The 14,860-nt window shown below is 39.5% G+C and overlaps 4 protein-coding genes and 1 non-coding gene across 14 annotated transcripts; 4 read left to right on the top strand and 1 right to left on the bottom strand.

Annotated features, from left to right (window-relative positions):
• Positions 1-20: 20 nt before the first annotated feature.
• On the top strand, positions 21-750 carry AT1G70581. The gene has a single exon (NR_143598.1). It is a non-coding gene; the product is annotated as an other RNA (non-coding RNA).
• Positions 751-1,852: 1,102 nt separating this feature from the next.
• AT1G70590 (F-box family protein) lies at positions 1,853-4,175 on the top strand. Its single transcript, NM_105727.4, has 4 exons — positions 1,853-2,715; positions 2,888-3,021; positions 3,376-3,558; positions 3,734-4,175. Exons 1-4 carry the CDS (start codon positions 2,157-2,159, stop codon positions 3,911-3,913), a joined length of 1,056 nt encoding a protein of 351 aa, NP_564992.1. The 5' UTR covers positions 1,853-2,156; the 3' UTR covers positions 3,914-4,175.
• Positions 4,176-4,574: 399 nt separating this feature from the next.
• On the bottom strand, positions 4,575-5,533 carry AT1G70600 (Ribosomal protein L18e/L15 superfamily protein). Its single transcript, NM_105728.4, has one exon. The coding sequence runs from the start codon at positions 5,360-5,362 to the stop codon at positions 4,922-4,924; it is 441 nt and encodes a 146-aa protein (NP_177217.1). The 5' UTR covers positions 5,363-5,533; the 3' UTR covers positions 4,575-4,921.
• A 119-nt stretch (positions 5,534-5,652) lies between these two features.
• Positions 5,653-10,262, top strand: ABCB26 (transporter associated with antigen processing protein 1). Of its 2 annotated transcripts, none has more exons than NM_105729.6 (18): positions 5,653-6,289; positions 6,413-6,540; positions 6,695-6,737; positions 6,827-6,871; positions 6,970-7,092; positions 7,183-7,286; positions 7,403-7,457; positions 7,540-7,610; positions 7,764-7,866; positions 8,011-8,221; positions 8,454-8,527; positions 8,911-8,967; positions 9,056-9,130; positions 9,210-9,284; positions 9,369-9,650; positions 9,720-9,784; positions 9,859-9,919; positions 10,005-10,257. In NM_105729.6, the coding sequence occupies exons 1-18, from the start codon at positions 5,840-5,842 to the stop codon at positions 10,083-10,085; spliced, it is 2,103 nt and encodes a 700-aa protein (NP_177218.3). In that variant the 5' UTR covers positions 5,653-5,839; the 3' UTR covers positions 10,086-10,257. The 2 variants fall into 2 exon arrangements, with proteins under 2 accessions (NP_177218.3, NP_001321943.1); NM_001334463.1 differs by having other exon boundaries at positions 5,713-6,289; positions 6,413-6,551; positions 10,005-10,262.
• A 19-nt stretch (positions 10,263-10,281) lies between these two features.
• Positions 10,282-14,858, top strand: AT1G70620 (cyclin-like protein; the record flags this gene model as incomplete). Of its 9 annotated transcripts, none has more annotated exons than NM_001198434.1 (13): positions 10,309-10,753; positions 10,829-10,883; positions 10,950-11,294; positions 11,596-11,807; positions 11,887-12,069; positions 12,139-12,327; positions 12,433-12,507; positions 12,585-12,651; positions 12,756-13,716; positions 13,816-13,917; positions 14,001-14,057; positions 14,152-14,336; positions 14,455-14,827. In NM_001198434.1, the coding sequence occupies 13 exons, from the start codon at positions 10,388-10,390 to the stop codon at positions 14,529-14,531; spliced, it is 2,874 nt and encodes a 957-aa protein (NP_001185363.1). In that variant the 3' UTR covers positions 14,532-14,827. The 9 variants fall into 9 exon arrangements, with proteins under 9 accessions (NP_001320363.1, NP_001320366.1, NP_001320367.1 ...); NM_105730.3 differs by having other exon boundaries at positions 10,320-10,753; positions 12,807-13,716; positions 14,259-14,336; positions 14,455-14,858; NM_001334469.1 differs by having other exon boundaries at positions 10,388-10,753; positions 10,950-11,266; positions 11,529-11,807; positions 14,259-14,336; positions 14,455-14,858.
• Between the last annotated feature and the right edge of the window lie 2 nt (positions 14,859-14,860).

The following is a 14,860-nucleotide window of genomic DNA, read 5'->3' on the forward strand; positions in this document are numbered from 1 at the left end:
ATAAAGTATAGCACTTATCCAATCATGATTAAATAAAATTGTAGCCGAGTATAAAAATTTCCAAACCTCTTTTCTTCTTTGACTCCTCCTTTTGGAGTTTCTTCAGCTTCAATCACAGAGAATAAGAGAAAGCCCTAAACTCAAATCTTCTCTTCTTTTTTTCTTTTCCGAGAAAAAGTTTTGGGAGTTTTTACTTATTACCCGAGAAGAAACACAAGAAAACAACCTTTCCCGCCTAAAAGTTTCTTTCTTTTTTTCCTCTTTAAGAGAAAATTTAACAATTTCTTATATATAGAATCAGTTGAATATTCAACAACCATCTTCGTTTAGGTCTTCTTGTTGAATTTCTTGAATCAAAGTCATGGATTTTCCTGAAAAGTCGCTTAAAGTGAGGATCCCGGTGAAAGCTCCGGTGAGTTCTAAGCCAGAGAAAGAAGAACAACAAGAAAAGAAAGAGGAAGAAGAAGATAGATTCACAACTCCAAAGGGGGAGGAATTTAGAATTCCGCCGCTATTTGAGTGTCCTCTGGCACCGGAGCCACGCATCTTCAAGAAAAAAATCGAAAAACGTCGCCAAAAAGCCGTCGGGCAAAGGAATATATCCTTTAACGTTCAAGATTTAGATACTTTCTTCGCAAGAACACAAAACGTTGCAGATGATTCTTGATACATATTTAGGTTTATAGTTAGTTAGTTAATTCCTTATTAACTGAATAATTTGCAGGAGTTTTTATTCAATTTTTATTTTAACTATCATCTTAACATAGGATATTATCTTCCCTTTTTAGTATAGTTTTGGGTAGAATTAGTATTAATATCGACCAATGATGAAGAAGAACTAACTCATATTGTTTTGAATATTTTTCTTTGATAGTTTTTTTGATGGATCATGTGTGATATTATTAAATTTGGTTCTTAACACTTTAAATCAAATAAATTCGTATTGGTAATTTAATAAGTGATATATATATATATATATATGTATATCTTTTATTCGTACAAGATGTTTGCAAACCAGATTTGGGTTAATGAGTGGATCAAGCTTGATACAGGATATATATACTTGCATCAAACTATAGAGTTACTTTAAGATTAAATCGTACTATGAATGTTCTTGCTAAATCTATGATTCATAACAAAAGTCAAGAATAAATTTCATAATTAGTGAATGGACAAATCTTAGCTTAAGTCATTTTATTCTTCATACTTTGGTCAGCTACTGGATAGAAAACATTTGAACCCATTCTATGTTTTTTTTCTCCAGTGAAACAAGTCTTAGATTGTGACCAGATTAACATTTGTGGAAAAATCAAACTTGGAAAAGTTGACCCACACGGCCACACAACAAACCACTGTCCACTGAGTCTAAATAGAGAGGTCAATATCGTGTTTGGTAATGGTAAGAAAATTGAATAGGCCGCGTCAAGCTGAATGGAATCCTATGCAATTACAAATTTATAACGTCACCAGTTTCATACTCTTGTTTCACGGGAGATTTATATCTGTTCTTGACTTTTTTTTTGGAGATTTTCAAGTAATATTTTCCAGAGAAGTAATAGTATCATACAAGTAAAAGAGTCAAATTCTCAATTTTTGACAATATGAAACTTTAGACAATCACATTTTCTTTAATAGCAAAAACTTCATATCCAAATTAATTACTCATAGCAACAACAAAATAGTGAAAAAACATCACCATCATCCATAATTAACGACACAATAGGATCTCCGTCACCGCCATCTCAGTACACTGACAAAAAACTCAGGCTATATGCATTGTTTACTGGTCCATGATTTTTGTAGACTAATTTCCACATATTATATGAAAATGATTTTTGTCCAAATGATTTTAAATAAGGTACACAGAAGATTGCAGGCCCAGCCCAAAAACTAATATTAATGCTTCGTGTTTATTAGCTTGGTTCACTCATCATCCTATACAAAATTTCTTGGCGGTTTAAGTATTCCACGTGTCACAGTGTAGTCTCGTTGATTAACTGTCTCATATCACATAGCCGTCCGATCTTCATAACCACATAACTAAAAAACAAAAAGGAAAAATAAATTACTCGGCACATACGCGGAAAAAAAAAAAAAAAGCGAATCGTTTACTTACCCCTCTTTGAAACCGACGGTGGTATTTTTCGCCGGAGAAGATGAAGCAGAGAACCTGGCCTTGTAGATCTGAAGGATCTCGATTCTCCTCCTTATCGTTTTTGAAACCTCACGACAAGGATAAACGGAGTAGAATTTCATCAATCAACAAAGCAACGGCGAAGTCAACCACAAGTTCAAGGTCTTCTTCTTCCTCTTCTTCTTCACGTCCTCCATCGAATGAGTTCGGAGATTTCTCGATGCTTCCGTATGATATACTGATGAAGATTGCTGCACCGTTTAGTCATCCGAATCTTCAAGCGGCGTCTTTGGTATGTAAATCGTGGAGAGACGCGCTAAAGCCGTTGCGAGAGTCGATGTTGTTGATTCGGTGGGGGAAAAAGTACAAGCACGGAAGAGGAGGTGTGCGAGCGAATCTCGACAAAGCTCTTGATTCGTTTCTGAAAGGAGCTATGCGTGGATCCACGCTCGCTATGGTCGACGCTGGGCTTGTGTATTGGGAAAGAGGAGAGAAGGAGAAAGCGGTGAATTTGTATCGGAGAGCTTCGGAGCTTGGTGATGCTGTTGGTCAATGTAATTTAGGGATTGCTTATCTTCAAGGTAAAACCTAAGTTCTCTCATTGATGTGATTGGATTTTTATTCTTAACCTGATTAATGTTTTTCTGGATTGTGTTGGTTTATAGAGAAATTGGATTTGACTTGATGGATGAGTTTATTGCTGATGAATTTGTGGAGCCTTTTTCTGAGCAATTTGATTGCTTCTATCTGCAGTTCAACCTTCAAATCCCAAGGAAGCGATGAAATGGTTGAAACAATCTGCAGAGAATGGTTATGTTCGAGCACAGTATCAGTTAGCTCTTTGTTTACACCATGGTCGGGTCGTGCAAACCAATCTGCTTGAAGCTGTATGTGCCTTCTTCTGATTCTTTTCTTCATGCTTCTAGTTGAGATTCTATATTGTTTTCATGAGGTGAAGCTGTTATCTAGATTGAAAGTAGTATCTAGTCGTTTATACTAATGGCTGCACTCTTGGTGGAAACTGATAATCCTATGTATAGACATGTGCTTAGTTCGTTTGTGGAAACTGATACTGCTATGTTTGGATGGGTTATTGGTTCATTTGTGGAAGCTGATAATGCTATGTTTGGACATGTGCTTAGTTCATTTGTGGAAATGTGCGGTTTCTGTTTTTCATCTTTCTAGAATCAGTAAAGTTTGTATCGATATGATGATTGGATTTTTTTTCTCTTTTTCGACAGACTAAATGGTACCTAAAGGCAGCAGAAGGTGGGTATGTACGAGCGATGTATAACATTTCGCTTTGTTATTCGGTTGGAGAAGGCTTACCACAAAACCGCAAGCTAGCAAGAAAATGGATGAAACGAGCAGCTGATCACGGCCACAGTAAAGCTCAGTTTGAACACGGCCTTGCTCTATTTTCTGTAAGCACCTCAACTCAACTACTGCTTCTGAGAGTCTACTTCTCTTAGTAGTAATAGGGATAACTTATCGACTTATGTATATCCAGAAACAAACATATTACGCAATGAGTTCATTCGATTTTAGGTTATGAGAAGGTTTGGATATGTAAGTAATGAATGTAATGGGTTGATGCAGGAAGGGGAGATGCTGAAGTCAGTGCTTTACTTAGAACTTGCCGAACGTGGTGGCGAAGCAGCTGCTACTCCCGTCAAAGAAGTTGTACACCAACAGCTTTCTGCAACTTTTGGTGGTCAGGCCGTACACCATGCCATACACCAAGCCAATAACTGGCGTCCTCTACCAGTTACTCGATGACTCCTATCATTTATTTCAGTGAGGTCTAGTGATTGGCTAGTTACATGTCCATAACTTAAATTCCAATTTGACAATGTATCAATGACAAAACCTTATTTCAGATTTCTACTTTTAGTTCGTACTCATGTTTTAATCCAAATGGTGCGACTGATAAATTTGTATCCACACAATACCACCAAAATTGTAAATCCGCGTTTGCAGTAGGATAATAAATATTACAGATTGTTTCGATTTTGGTTTTCTTTTGTGGGTTTGAAATGTTCCATGGTGTAGTGTACAAGTAATGATGATTTGAAAACACAAACTTTATATGAATAACATGTAAACCAAGCTTATCCCAAACATATGCGATATGATAAATATCATACGGTATATCATTTCTCATAGCACGACACTGAGCGTACCATTTGAAAAATTCAACGATTTCTTCAGATCTTGCTTGAAAATAAAGTTTGAATCTCAAAACTCCGTTCAAAATAGAAGAATATCAAAAACACGATGGATACAGTATAATATCCAAACACATTATTTTTTCGTCCAAATCTATGTGACTATGTTGACTCCGTTCAAATCTATGTGACAATCTGTACTATTGGGAAATTTGAAATGCATTTCCGCATATTTACGTAAATACATTACTAAGCAAAATCACATTCTAGCTGTTTCAACGTTACATATAACTAATCAAATGCAACAACACCTTCTCACTTTGATGACAATCGAACATCCAATTAAAAATTCAACAAGAACAATGCATATGTATGGTAGAAACAATCACAACGAGTTAAAAGGATCGTAACGAATGAATCATGACAGACAATTAAACCAGCATACGCAATTATAAGTCTGAATTCGGAATACCAAACATTTATCAAAATCCAACAAAAGGTTCATAAAACTACTAACTTTAAAGAGATCTCGCTCTTTCCAAAATCCAAAAGACAACAAAAGATGATAAAACTCCATAGAAGATTCAAAAACAGAGTTAAGCAAATAAATTCACCTAACTTAAGCAGTAAGCACAACAGCACCACCAGCTTCCTTAATCTTCTTCTCAGCAGTCTTCGAAATAAGCTTCGCCTTCACAACGAACGGCTTGTTCTCAGGCAAATGACCTTTACCCAAAACCTTGAAGAAACCATGTTGAGTCACATCGATCAACGGAACATTGTCCTTGGTTGATTTCGCCTTCACATCTTCAGGGACGAGTGACCAAAGCTTGTCGAGGTTAACGATTGGGCAGAAGAACTTGTTCCTCAGCTTGTGGAAATACCTCATACCAACTTTACCGAAGTAACCTGGATGGTACTTGTCGAAGAGGATCCTGTGGTGATGCATACCTCCAGCGTTACCACGACCTCCGGGATGCTTACGGTGCTTACCGATACGCCCATGTCCGGCGCTGACGTGACCTCTCTTCTTCCTGTTCTTCTTGAATCTGGTTGTCATTTTCGCCGATCTGCTACACTCTCCTCCCTCCCTTTCTCTCTTTGCGGCTAGGGTTTCTTAAGATATCACTGAGTTTATAAAGACGATAAGGATTTTTACGTTTCCTATTTTACCCTCTAGGGTTTACGACATTTTGGGCTATTTAGTTATAACGCGAGATGGGCCTTTAGGCCCGATTATATCGTAGAGGGGGAAGAGAGATCATCTACCACAACCACATGATTGAACCTTCACGCGCCTTTCTGACGCGCCGGTGTTGTTGTTGTTACCATGTGGTTCATGCCTTCGGTGGTGGATCTCCGTGGGTTCCACCTCGGTTTATTTTGGTTGACACGATTCTTCCTTACGTGACGTCTTTCTTCTTCAATTTCGAAACGACGCGTTTTAATTCTTCTTCTGCATTTCATATGAACCAAGGAAAAAGCTTGAAGCGTCGTGACTCGTGAAGCTTCTTCATCTTTAGTCCACCGAACATAAATGGCTCAGCAAGTACTCGGCTGCACGAGCCGCCCCATCCGCGTTTCTCTTCACCGGTGTTCTGTTATTACCACCAGTGACACTATCAGAAGGAAGAATCTCCGATTCGTTAGAAACCCGAGATTGTCGTTTTCTCTTCAATCTTCAACTAGAAATTATCGTCTGCCTTCGATTAATTGCTCGACGGTGAATGGAGCAGTAGCGGAAACTGCGGAATATTACGAAGGAGAAGGAGATAACGTTTCACTTGCTGAGAAAATCCGGCAATGTATTGATTTCCTCCGGACGATTTTACCAGGTGGAAGCTGGTGGAGTTTCTCCGATGAAGTTGATGGTAGGTTCATTGCTAAGCCTGTGACTGTTTGGCGTGCGTTAAGTCGGATGTGGGAACTTGTGGCTGAGGATCGTTGGGTTATCTTCGCTGCGTTTTCCACTCTTATAGTAGCCGCGGTGCGTGGTTCTTCCTTGGTTATGTATTTGTAGAAGTATTCTGAATCTCTACTTAGAAATTCTTAGTTCTAATGAGGAATCAGAATCGTCCTTTTCTTATACATTTTGTTTACTTGTTTACAGCTTTCAGAGATAACTATTCCGCATTTTTTAACAGCTTCGATCTTCTCGGCACAAAGTGGTGATATCGCTGTGTTTCATCGAAATGTCAAGCTCTTGGTTACGTTATGTGTTACTTCAGGCATTTGCAGGTCAAGATCTTGTATGATCAAACACTTGTCTCTGGTTTTATTTGGTTTCAAGTTGAATTAGAGAGTTACTCTTGCTGTCTAACCAACTTGTTGTTTTTGAGATTCTTTTATAAAAGGATTTCCATCTGACTCTTTGTTCAACTCATAATTTCAGTGGCATACGAGGATGCTTCTTTGGGATTGCTAACATGATACTTGTGAGTTCCTTTTTATTTTCTGCTTAAATCTACTCAGTAGTCTTACCTTCTCAGAACATGATATGATGGGATCTCACCCTACTCTGTAGGTGAAACGAATGAGGGAAACACTATACTCCACTCTTCTCTTCCAGGTCCTGAAAGTTTCTAGCTGTTTTGAATCTTGGTAGCTCATGTTTACCTTTAATATCTTTTTAGCTACTTTCGTTAACTTGGCTGGATTTTGCATCAGGATATATCATTTTTCGACTCTCAAACTGTTGGTGACTTAACAAGCAGACTTGGCTCAGACTGTCAGCAAGTCTCGAGGGTCATCGGAAATGATCTGAACATGATATTTCGCAATGTTCTTCAGGTCCTCTGCTACAATATAATTTCCATCTCGCCTGAAGTGTGTTTTTTGCATGGTTGACTTCTGAATGTATGTTTACCTTCTTTCTTTTAGGGTACAGGGGCATTGATTTATTTGCTAATTTTGTCTTGGCCCCTTGGGCTGTGCACATTGGTGATATGCTGTATTTTGGCTGCGGTTATGTTCGTTTATGGGATGTGAGATTCTACCAAAACTTGTCTCACTTTTATTAAGAATACTAATCTGTGAAGATATAATTGATTATACACCTGGCAGCTGAAACTGATACTTAAGCCATCTGGTCATGTTGTAGGTACCAAAAGAAGACAGCGAAGCTAATTCAGGAGATCACAGCTTCTGCAAATGAAGTAGATTGCTCAAAAACGCTTATCGTAACTTGTCTTATATGCAATGAATTCTTTCGTTAATAACTGCTCTGTGATCTTCAAGGTCGCTCAAGAGACATACTCTTTGATGAGAACCGTTCGTGTATATGGGACAGAGAAGCAAGAGTTTAAAAGGTGCGATCTGTTTCCATGAAAACCATTGACAGTCTCTTTTTTCTTTATTTATCTTGTGAAAATTTTGCAATATCGGCCCTATCTGTTTCAAGACTATTTTTGGCAGCCAAGTTACTTTTTGACATGGATTTTCTTCCCTTCTGTGGTGGAAAGGTACAATCACTGGCTTCAGAGATTGGCGGATATAAGTTTGAGACAGAGTGCTGCATATGGTATTTGGAACTGGAGCTTCAACACTCTATACCATGCAACTCAGGTTTCTCAAATATAACCCCTGTTTTGCTTTATTTCTCTCTTTTGACTGTTTGTGGGAAGGATCAATTAATTTTGTGGTTCTTAAAGATGGTGATGCTCATGCTAAGAATGTGACAAGATCCATCATTCTTTTCTTCTCTTATAGATTATTGCTGTCCTGGTTGGAGGATTGTCTATCTTAGCTGGTCAAATAACAGCAGAGCAGCTGACAAAGTTTCTGTTGTATAGTGAGTGGTTAATCTATGCTACATGGTGGGTGGGAGATAATTTATCATCTTTGATGCAATCGGTTGGAGCAAGTGAAAAGGTTTTCCAAATGATGGATCTCAAGCCAAGTGATCAATTCATATCAAAAGGCAAGGTTCAAATTTTTGGCTAAGAGCACTCTGTCTTAGAAACATGTTGACCATTTATGAGATTGATGAGAGAGTGAGTTAGGTTGTTATCAGTAGATATTACTCTTACTATCAAACCCCTTCCAGGATGAACCACTTAAGAGTATATGACTTTGGACTTCCTACCTGGAGGCTTATAGTGATTGCTACGCTCTACCATGTAATGTATTTTTATTTATATACTGTTCTGTAGGAACGAGACTGCAGAGACTGACAGGACATATCGAGTTTGTAGATGTGTCATTTAGCTACCCTTCAAGAGATGAGGTATGACTGTACCGAGTGGAATCTATTTTCTGATAATTTTTTTGCTTTTGTGTGAATGTCCTTGAACCACAGTTTTTTGCTTCCAACGTTTTACAATTGTGTGAATGTCCTTGAACCACAGTTTTTTGCTTCCAACGTTTTACAATTGTGTGAATGTCCTTGAACCACAGTTTTTTGCTTCCAACGTTTTACAATTGTGTGAATGTTGCAAATTAATGGCCAAATATATGGTTTTGCATTTGCATCATTTTACATTTTTGTTGAGTATATTAGAATTTATGCACACACATCATAAAGAGTTTTCCAGTCATGTTTATAGTATGGGGCACTGGGGCTCATATATCAGTTTTTCATAACAATTATATCATATGTCAATCTCTCAGGTAGCGGTGGTTCAAAACGTAAACATTTCCGTGCATCCTGGTGAAGTGGTAGCAATCGTAAGTAAATCTCAAAGTAGTTCAACAATGCAACTGTTTTCCTTAGAATTTAGCGGAAGTGATATGTGTGCTTATTTGTTTTGTTTAGGTTGGTCTAAGTGGCAGTGGCAAAAGTACACTGGTTAATCTTTTGCTGCAACTCTACGAACCAACAAGTGGTCAGGTACTGTAGGTTACTCAAACTCACTGTAGAATAACCCTTTAAAGTCTTCCTTCTTAATAGCTGGCTTTTTGAATTCCAGATTCTACTAGATGGGGTTCCTTTGAAAGAGTTGGATGTCAAGTGGCTTAGGCAAAGAATCGGATACGTGGGGCAGGTTCTCCTCGCTTTTCGTCTTTGTAGAACAAATAAACTTTGATGAATTTCACTATCCCTTTCTAAAGCTGTCACAATGAAACAGGAACCAAAGCTCTTCCGCACAGACATCAGTTCGAACATCAAGTACGGATGTGATCGTAATATATCGCAAGAAGATATAATATCGGCTGCAAAGCAAGCCTATGCACATGACTTTATCACAGCACTTCCGAATGGTTACAACACAATTGTTGATGATGATCTACTCAGTGGAGGGCAGAAACAACGGATTGCCATTGCTCGTGCCATCCTTAGAGATCCTAGAATCCTCATCCTCGATGAAGCCACAAGTGCACTCGATGCAGAGAGCGAACACAATGTTAAGGTAACCTCTCTATTACCAAAAAGACAAATTACTTGGATGCAAGAATTCTTAAGCCTTTTGTTTTTCCAGGGCGTACTTCGTTCTATCGGAAACGACTCAGCAACAAAGAGAAGCGTCATAGTGATAGCACACAGGTATCTTTTTCTTGCACTGATCCAATCTTTTACATGTTTTGATCATTGATTTATAACATTCTGTTCCTTCACAGACTTTCTACAATTCAAGCTGCGGATAGAATAGTGGCTATGGACAGTGGACGAGTCGTCGAGGTAAGCCACTATCTTACGGTTTTGATAAATACATAGAAACCATTGATGGCTTTGATTTTGACTGTTATATTTGTACACAAAACAGATGGGCAGTCACAAAGAACTTTTGAGCAAAGATGGCTTATACGCGAGATTGACGAAGAGACAAAACGATGCCGTCTTATGATTGATCCTACACATGCTAAACTGTTCATGAAATAGTCATGATTATGTTTTTGAATGGTCATGACGATATGTAATGGCAAAATTATGTAAAGTGTAACCATAGAGAATTCTTATTATTTCACACAAATCGTGTCGTTCTAGTATAGTTGACATAAACTGCCTGCCGTTTCTATATTTCCTGTTAAAGCACGAAAATTTATAGAAAGTGGAAACCACTGAAGACGACCTGTAGTTTATCAATTCGAGAACAAGCAAGCAAGCGATCTCAAACGCAAGAGTCAAGGACTCAAGACCTTGCTGCTAATGGACGCGTACCAGCCACCACCTCAATACCTGAGACCGCCGTCTGGACCACCGCCTCCGACGGATCCTTACCACCAATACTATCAGCATCAGGCGAGACCACCGGTGCCTCCTCCTACGCAGCCCGGTGGTCCTCCTGCATGGTACTCCAACCAATTTCATCACCCTCACTCTCCATCGCCACCGCCTCCACCTCCGCCGCAGTGGGGGCCACCTTCACCGCATTATCCTCAAGGCCAACCTTACTCTTCTCCCGCTTATCCTCCTCACCAGCCGCCATTCAACGCCGGCGCTAACGGTAACAGTCAGTTTCCTCCTCCATCTACCGGTGCGCCGATTCCTCCGCCATATCCTCAGGCTAATCAGGTTACTCCGTCGTTGGATTGTCCTGTGTATTTCCCCTTTGTCGAACTGTTATTTGATTTGGTTTTGCATTATTAGGAATGGGGCAATCCAAATTGGGGGTATCAACAACAACAAGGTCACACCCCTCAAGGTTTGCTTTCTCTCATCGCCATCTATGTTATTATGGATTTGGTTTCTGACTATCTCGTGATCGCAGCTAATAGCAACGTCGAGGACTGGGCTGTGAAAGCCAAAGAATGGGCAGCTGCGAACAAGGATCAGCAATCACAGCAGTCTGCACCGAACCAACCTAGCGGACAAGTCTACCAGCAGCAGTATCCTACTCATGGCTATCAAGATTTTCATCAACAGGCAGTTCCAGGAGTAAGCTATCAGCAGCATCAGCAGTTTCCAGTTCCACCCACAACACAGCCCGAGAGATATCCAAATTACGCAACAGGAAACGAGAGCTTTCCTGGAGTTGGATTGCCCCAAGAAAACCTGCCTACCAGTTCTGCAATTCATCAGCAGGAGGTACCTTATAGTTATTCTTCTGTAGCAGGTAACCATTTACTTAGAACATAGCTCCTAGTCAAGCACTCTATGTGGGTTTCTTTGTAACTCGAAATTCCGCGGGTGTCTTCGGTTCATGATAAATCATGTGCATAATGATGTGCTGTGGCTCGCCAGATTAACCCATAGATCCTACGAGTAGATTAGCCATTACTAATCATAGTTCTTCTTGCATTTTGCTCCCTGATCAGTGTGCCTATGTTTCCCAATTCTGTTGGTCTAGAGATTGGTAACTCATAAGCTCTGTACACCTTCAGAACTTAAACTTGTTACTCTGTTTGCACGTAAAGAAGAGTCTGGAAATACAACACAACATGAGGTGCATATATCATTGCCTGATGGTGGGGGACCTGTTCACACGGAGCAGCATATGCAATATGCATATGGAGATCAATCAGCTGCTCCACCTAGTAACTTTAGTGATCACAATGCATGGCAGCCCCATACCACAAGTGGAGTAGTCTATCCTCCAATTCCTTCATCGGCGCAATCAATACCTCAGGTACTCTAAAGTTGTTTGGTTATCTTTTGTTTCTGTATTAGTTTGGTGGAGGCAAGTTTGATGTTTACTCTCTTTGCAGCATGACTCATCTATGGCCATACCTCCTGTTTCGGGTCATATCATGCCCCCATATGGAAGGTTTCCCCCACCAAATCCCCAGCCTGTTGGACCCCCATATGCTTTTGGGACAAAGCCCCCTCTTCACCCTGTTGCAGCATTCATGGATGACTCATATGCAGCATCGTCTGTTCCTCCTAAAAAGGTAAGATTTTTTTTTTTCTGAAGGAGTTCTGTATCTTCCATGAATTCTGGCTGATAATGTGATTTCCAGGCTCCTGTACCTAACTGGCTCAAGGAAGAATTATTGAAGAAAAAAGCAGATCTTGGAAGGCCTTCTTCAGGGAGATTTGAGGAGAGAGAATCTATGGATGATGATGTACTTTATAAACCTCCTACGAAAGCTGATCAGCCTGACAAAAAAAGCTTCAGCCCCTCTAATTCCTCTGACGAAGAAGAAGAGGTTCCTTGAACTTTTAACACTTGTTTTGTTTTGACGATTCAAGCGCTCTTGGTACTTAAATTTGATCCAGTAACATCACTAAAATGCATGGTTTGCTTCATATAGGATGAGATGGATGCAGCTAGAACCACAGAAATTAATATGGAGATAAAGCGTATCTTGACAGAAGTCCTTCTTAAGGTATGTGGCCTGGTAGAACTTGAGTGGCTGGTCTATAAACATGTTTCTGCTACAGTTGACATATGTCTTTTGAACAGGTTACAGATGAATTATTTGATGAAATTGCAACCAAAGTCATTAACGAAGATGAAGCAATACCTAAAGGTTTGTTGTGGTCTCCAAGATTTAGTTTTATGTCTTTAATATGTGGAATAACTCCTGAATGTTACCTTCTTCTGTACTGTTATGCTGTGCTATTCATGGTTCAGATGATAGTGTACAGCATAATCATAAATTGTCATCATCCCTTCTCTCCACAGCTGATCCACTCCACAAGGCTTCGGCAAAGATTTTGGTCTCGGTAGAAGGTGCAAATACAAAAGCTAGTTCTGGCTCTCCAGCAGATGTGCTAGGTCTTGCTAGCTATGCCTCTGATGATGATGATGCTGATACTGATGCTGCTTCTGACGCGAATGCTGATGAAAATGGAGTGGAGAGTCTTGGTGTGGGGTCAAGACACAATGTTAGTCAGCAGCCAAGCACTGAGAAACTTCCTGACCCTGAAGCAATGGCCAGTGCGAAATTGGATCCAGCAGTTGGAGTCAATGCTAATTCTGGCAAGAATAGTAAGTCAGGCTTGGAGGATTATTCTCAGATGCCAGGCTCCACGAGAAAAGATGATGAGGCGGGTAGTACCAAAATATCTGATGTAAGCGCCAGCTCTGGACTTGATGATGATACTTCAGGAAGCAGAAAAGAGCATCCTGACAGAACTGATAGTGATAAAGATGCCATACTAGATGAACCTCACGTGAAGAATTCTGGCGTGAAATCAGATTGCAACCTTCGTCAGGATAGTAATAAACCTTATGGGAAAGATTTGAGTGACGAAGTGAGTACAGATAGAAGTAGAATAGTTGAAACGAAAGGTGGGAAAGAGAAAGGAGATTCTCAGAATGACTCAAAAGATAGAATGAAGGAAAATGACTTAAAGTCAGCAGAGAAAGTTAAAGGCGTTGAATCAAATAAAAAATCTACTGATCCCCATGTAAAGAAAGACTCAAGGGATGTAGAGAGGCCTCACAGAACTAATTCTAAGGAAGACCGGGGTAAAAGAAAAGAGAAGGAAAAGGAAGAAGAAAGGTCAAGACACAGGCGGGCTGAAAACTCGAGCAAGGACAAAAGAAGACGTTCTCCAACCAGTAATGAATCTTCTGATGATTCGAAGAGGTGGCATTCGATGTTCTACTTTTAGTTTGTCTGTTCGCTTTTTTTTGTCTAATGCTTTTTCTCAATGCTCACAATGGTTCTCCTATTACCTTTCTCCAGGAAGTCCCGTTCTAGAAGAAGGAGTGTATCACCATCTCCTGTGAGGTCCAGAAGAAAACGCTCTTCTCCATCCAGTGATGAATCCTCTGATGATTCAAAAAGGTGACGATAGAGTGTTCTGCTTTTAAATTTTTTCTTTTGCGTTTCTTTTGTCTAATGCTAACGAACTATTTGTCTTTCTTCAGGAAGTCATCTTCAAAAAGAAAGAATCGGTCACCATCACCCGGAAAGTCCAGAAGAAGGTAGCTTTCTAAACCTATTAGCATTATGAGATCACTGGTGTTTCTTCTATATGTTTGTTAGTCTATATTAGCACTAGACTCTGTGAAGTTAAAGAACTATTGAAAGCAAAAAGTTTGACAAAAAGACAATGGGTAAGCCAAGCGGAGTAGCTAGTAAGAAAACTCACCACAAAAAGTATCATATATGTTTTGATTGTATAGACATGTTTCTTCGCGGTCACCACATAGCAAGCATTCTCAGCACAAGAACACTCTCTACTCTTCTCATGACAAATCCAGGTATGTAGTCTGTTTCTTCTGTCTTAACAGGTGGATAAAGCTGGATTAAAAAAGCAAAAGAGTGTTCTATATCTCCTCCTGTTTATTCAATGGAACTCAAACCTGATTTGCTATACAGGTCGAAGCGGTCAAGGTCCAGATCAAGATCCCCCCACAGGCGCCATCGTAAATGAACACTCTAGCAAACTGGTCTGAGACTGTACCCGGGACAATATTGTGCGCGGTGGATCACAGGATTGGGTTAATGTACTGGACGGACATCGATATAATCAAAAACTATAAAGTCACCGGTTTGTGAGCGAAATAGTGCATAGTAAACCGCTCTTTCCTTAGTTCTTCAGAAGAAATATCCAAAGATTTTTGACTGACTTGTTTGACAATATCGTTGGTTGGTTAAGCGTTCCTATGTAAAATTTTGTTCCCTCTGAAACATTGCATTATCTAAATCTATGTCTTTACATTCCACATTCTAATGAAATCGCATTAACTAAAGTTATTTTATATTTTTAAACTAATTAAGATAA

Source organism: Arabidopsis thaliana (assembly GCF_000001735.4).
Source record: "Arabidopsis thaliana chromosome 1 sequence".
Taxonomy (NCBI): Eukaryota; Viridiplantae; Streptophyta; class Magnoliopsida; order Brassicales; family Brassicaceae; genus Arabidopsis; species Arabidopsis thaliana.

Coding starts and splice junctions, on each gene's coding strand:
- AT1G70590 (NM_105727.4), top strand. CDS start 2,157: ATGAAGCAGAGAACCTGGCCTTGTAGATCTGAAGGATCTCGATTCTCC. Junction 3,022..3,375: donor AAACCAATCTGCTTGAAGCT/GTATGTGCCTTC, acceptor CTTTTTCGACAG/ACTAAATGGTACCTAAAGGC. Junction 3,559..3,733: donor ACGGCCTTGCTCTATTTTCT/GTAAGCACCTCA, acceptor GGGTTGATGCAG/GAAGGGGAGATGCTGAAGTC.
- ABCB26 (NM_105729.6), top strand. CDS start 5,840: ATGGCTCAGCAAGTACTCGGCTGCACGAGCCGCCCCATCCGCGTTTCT. Junction 6,290..6,412: donor CCACTCTTATAGTAGCCGCG/GTGCGTGGTTCT, acceptor ACTTGTTTACAG/CTTTCAGAGATAACTATTCC. Junction 9,131..9,209: donor ACGAACCAACAAGTGGTCAG/GTACTGTAGGTT, acceptor TTTGAATTCCAG/ATTCTACTAGATGGGGTTCC.
- AT1G70600 (NM_105728.4), bottom strand. CDS start 5,362: ATGACAACCAGATTCAAGAAGAACAGGAAGAAGAGAGGTCACGTCAGC.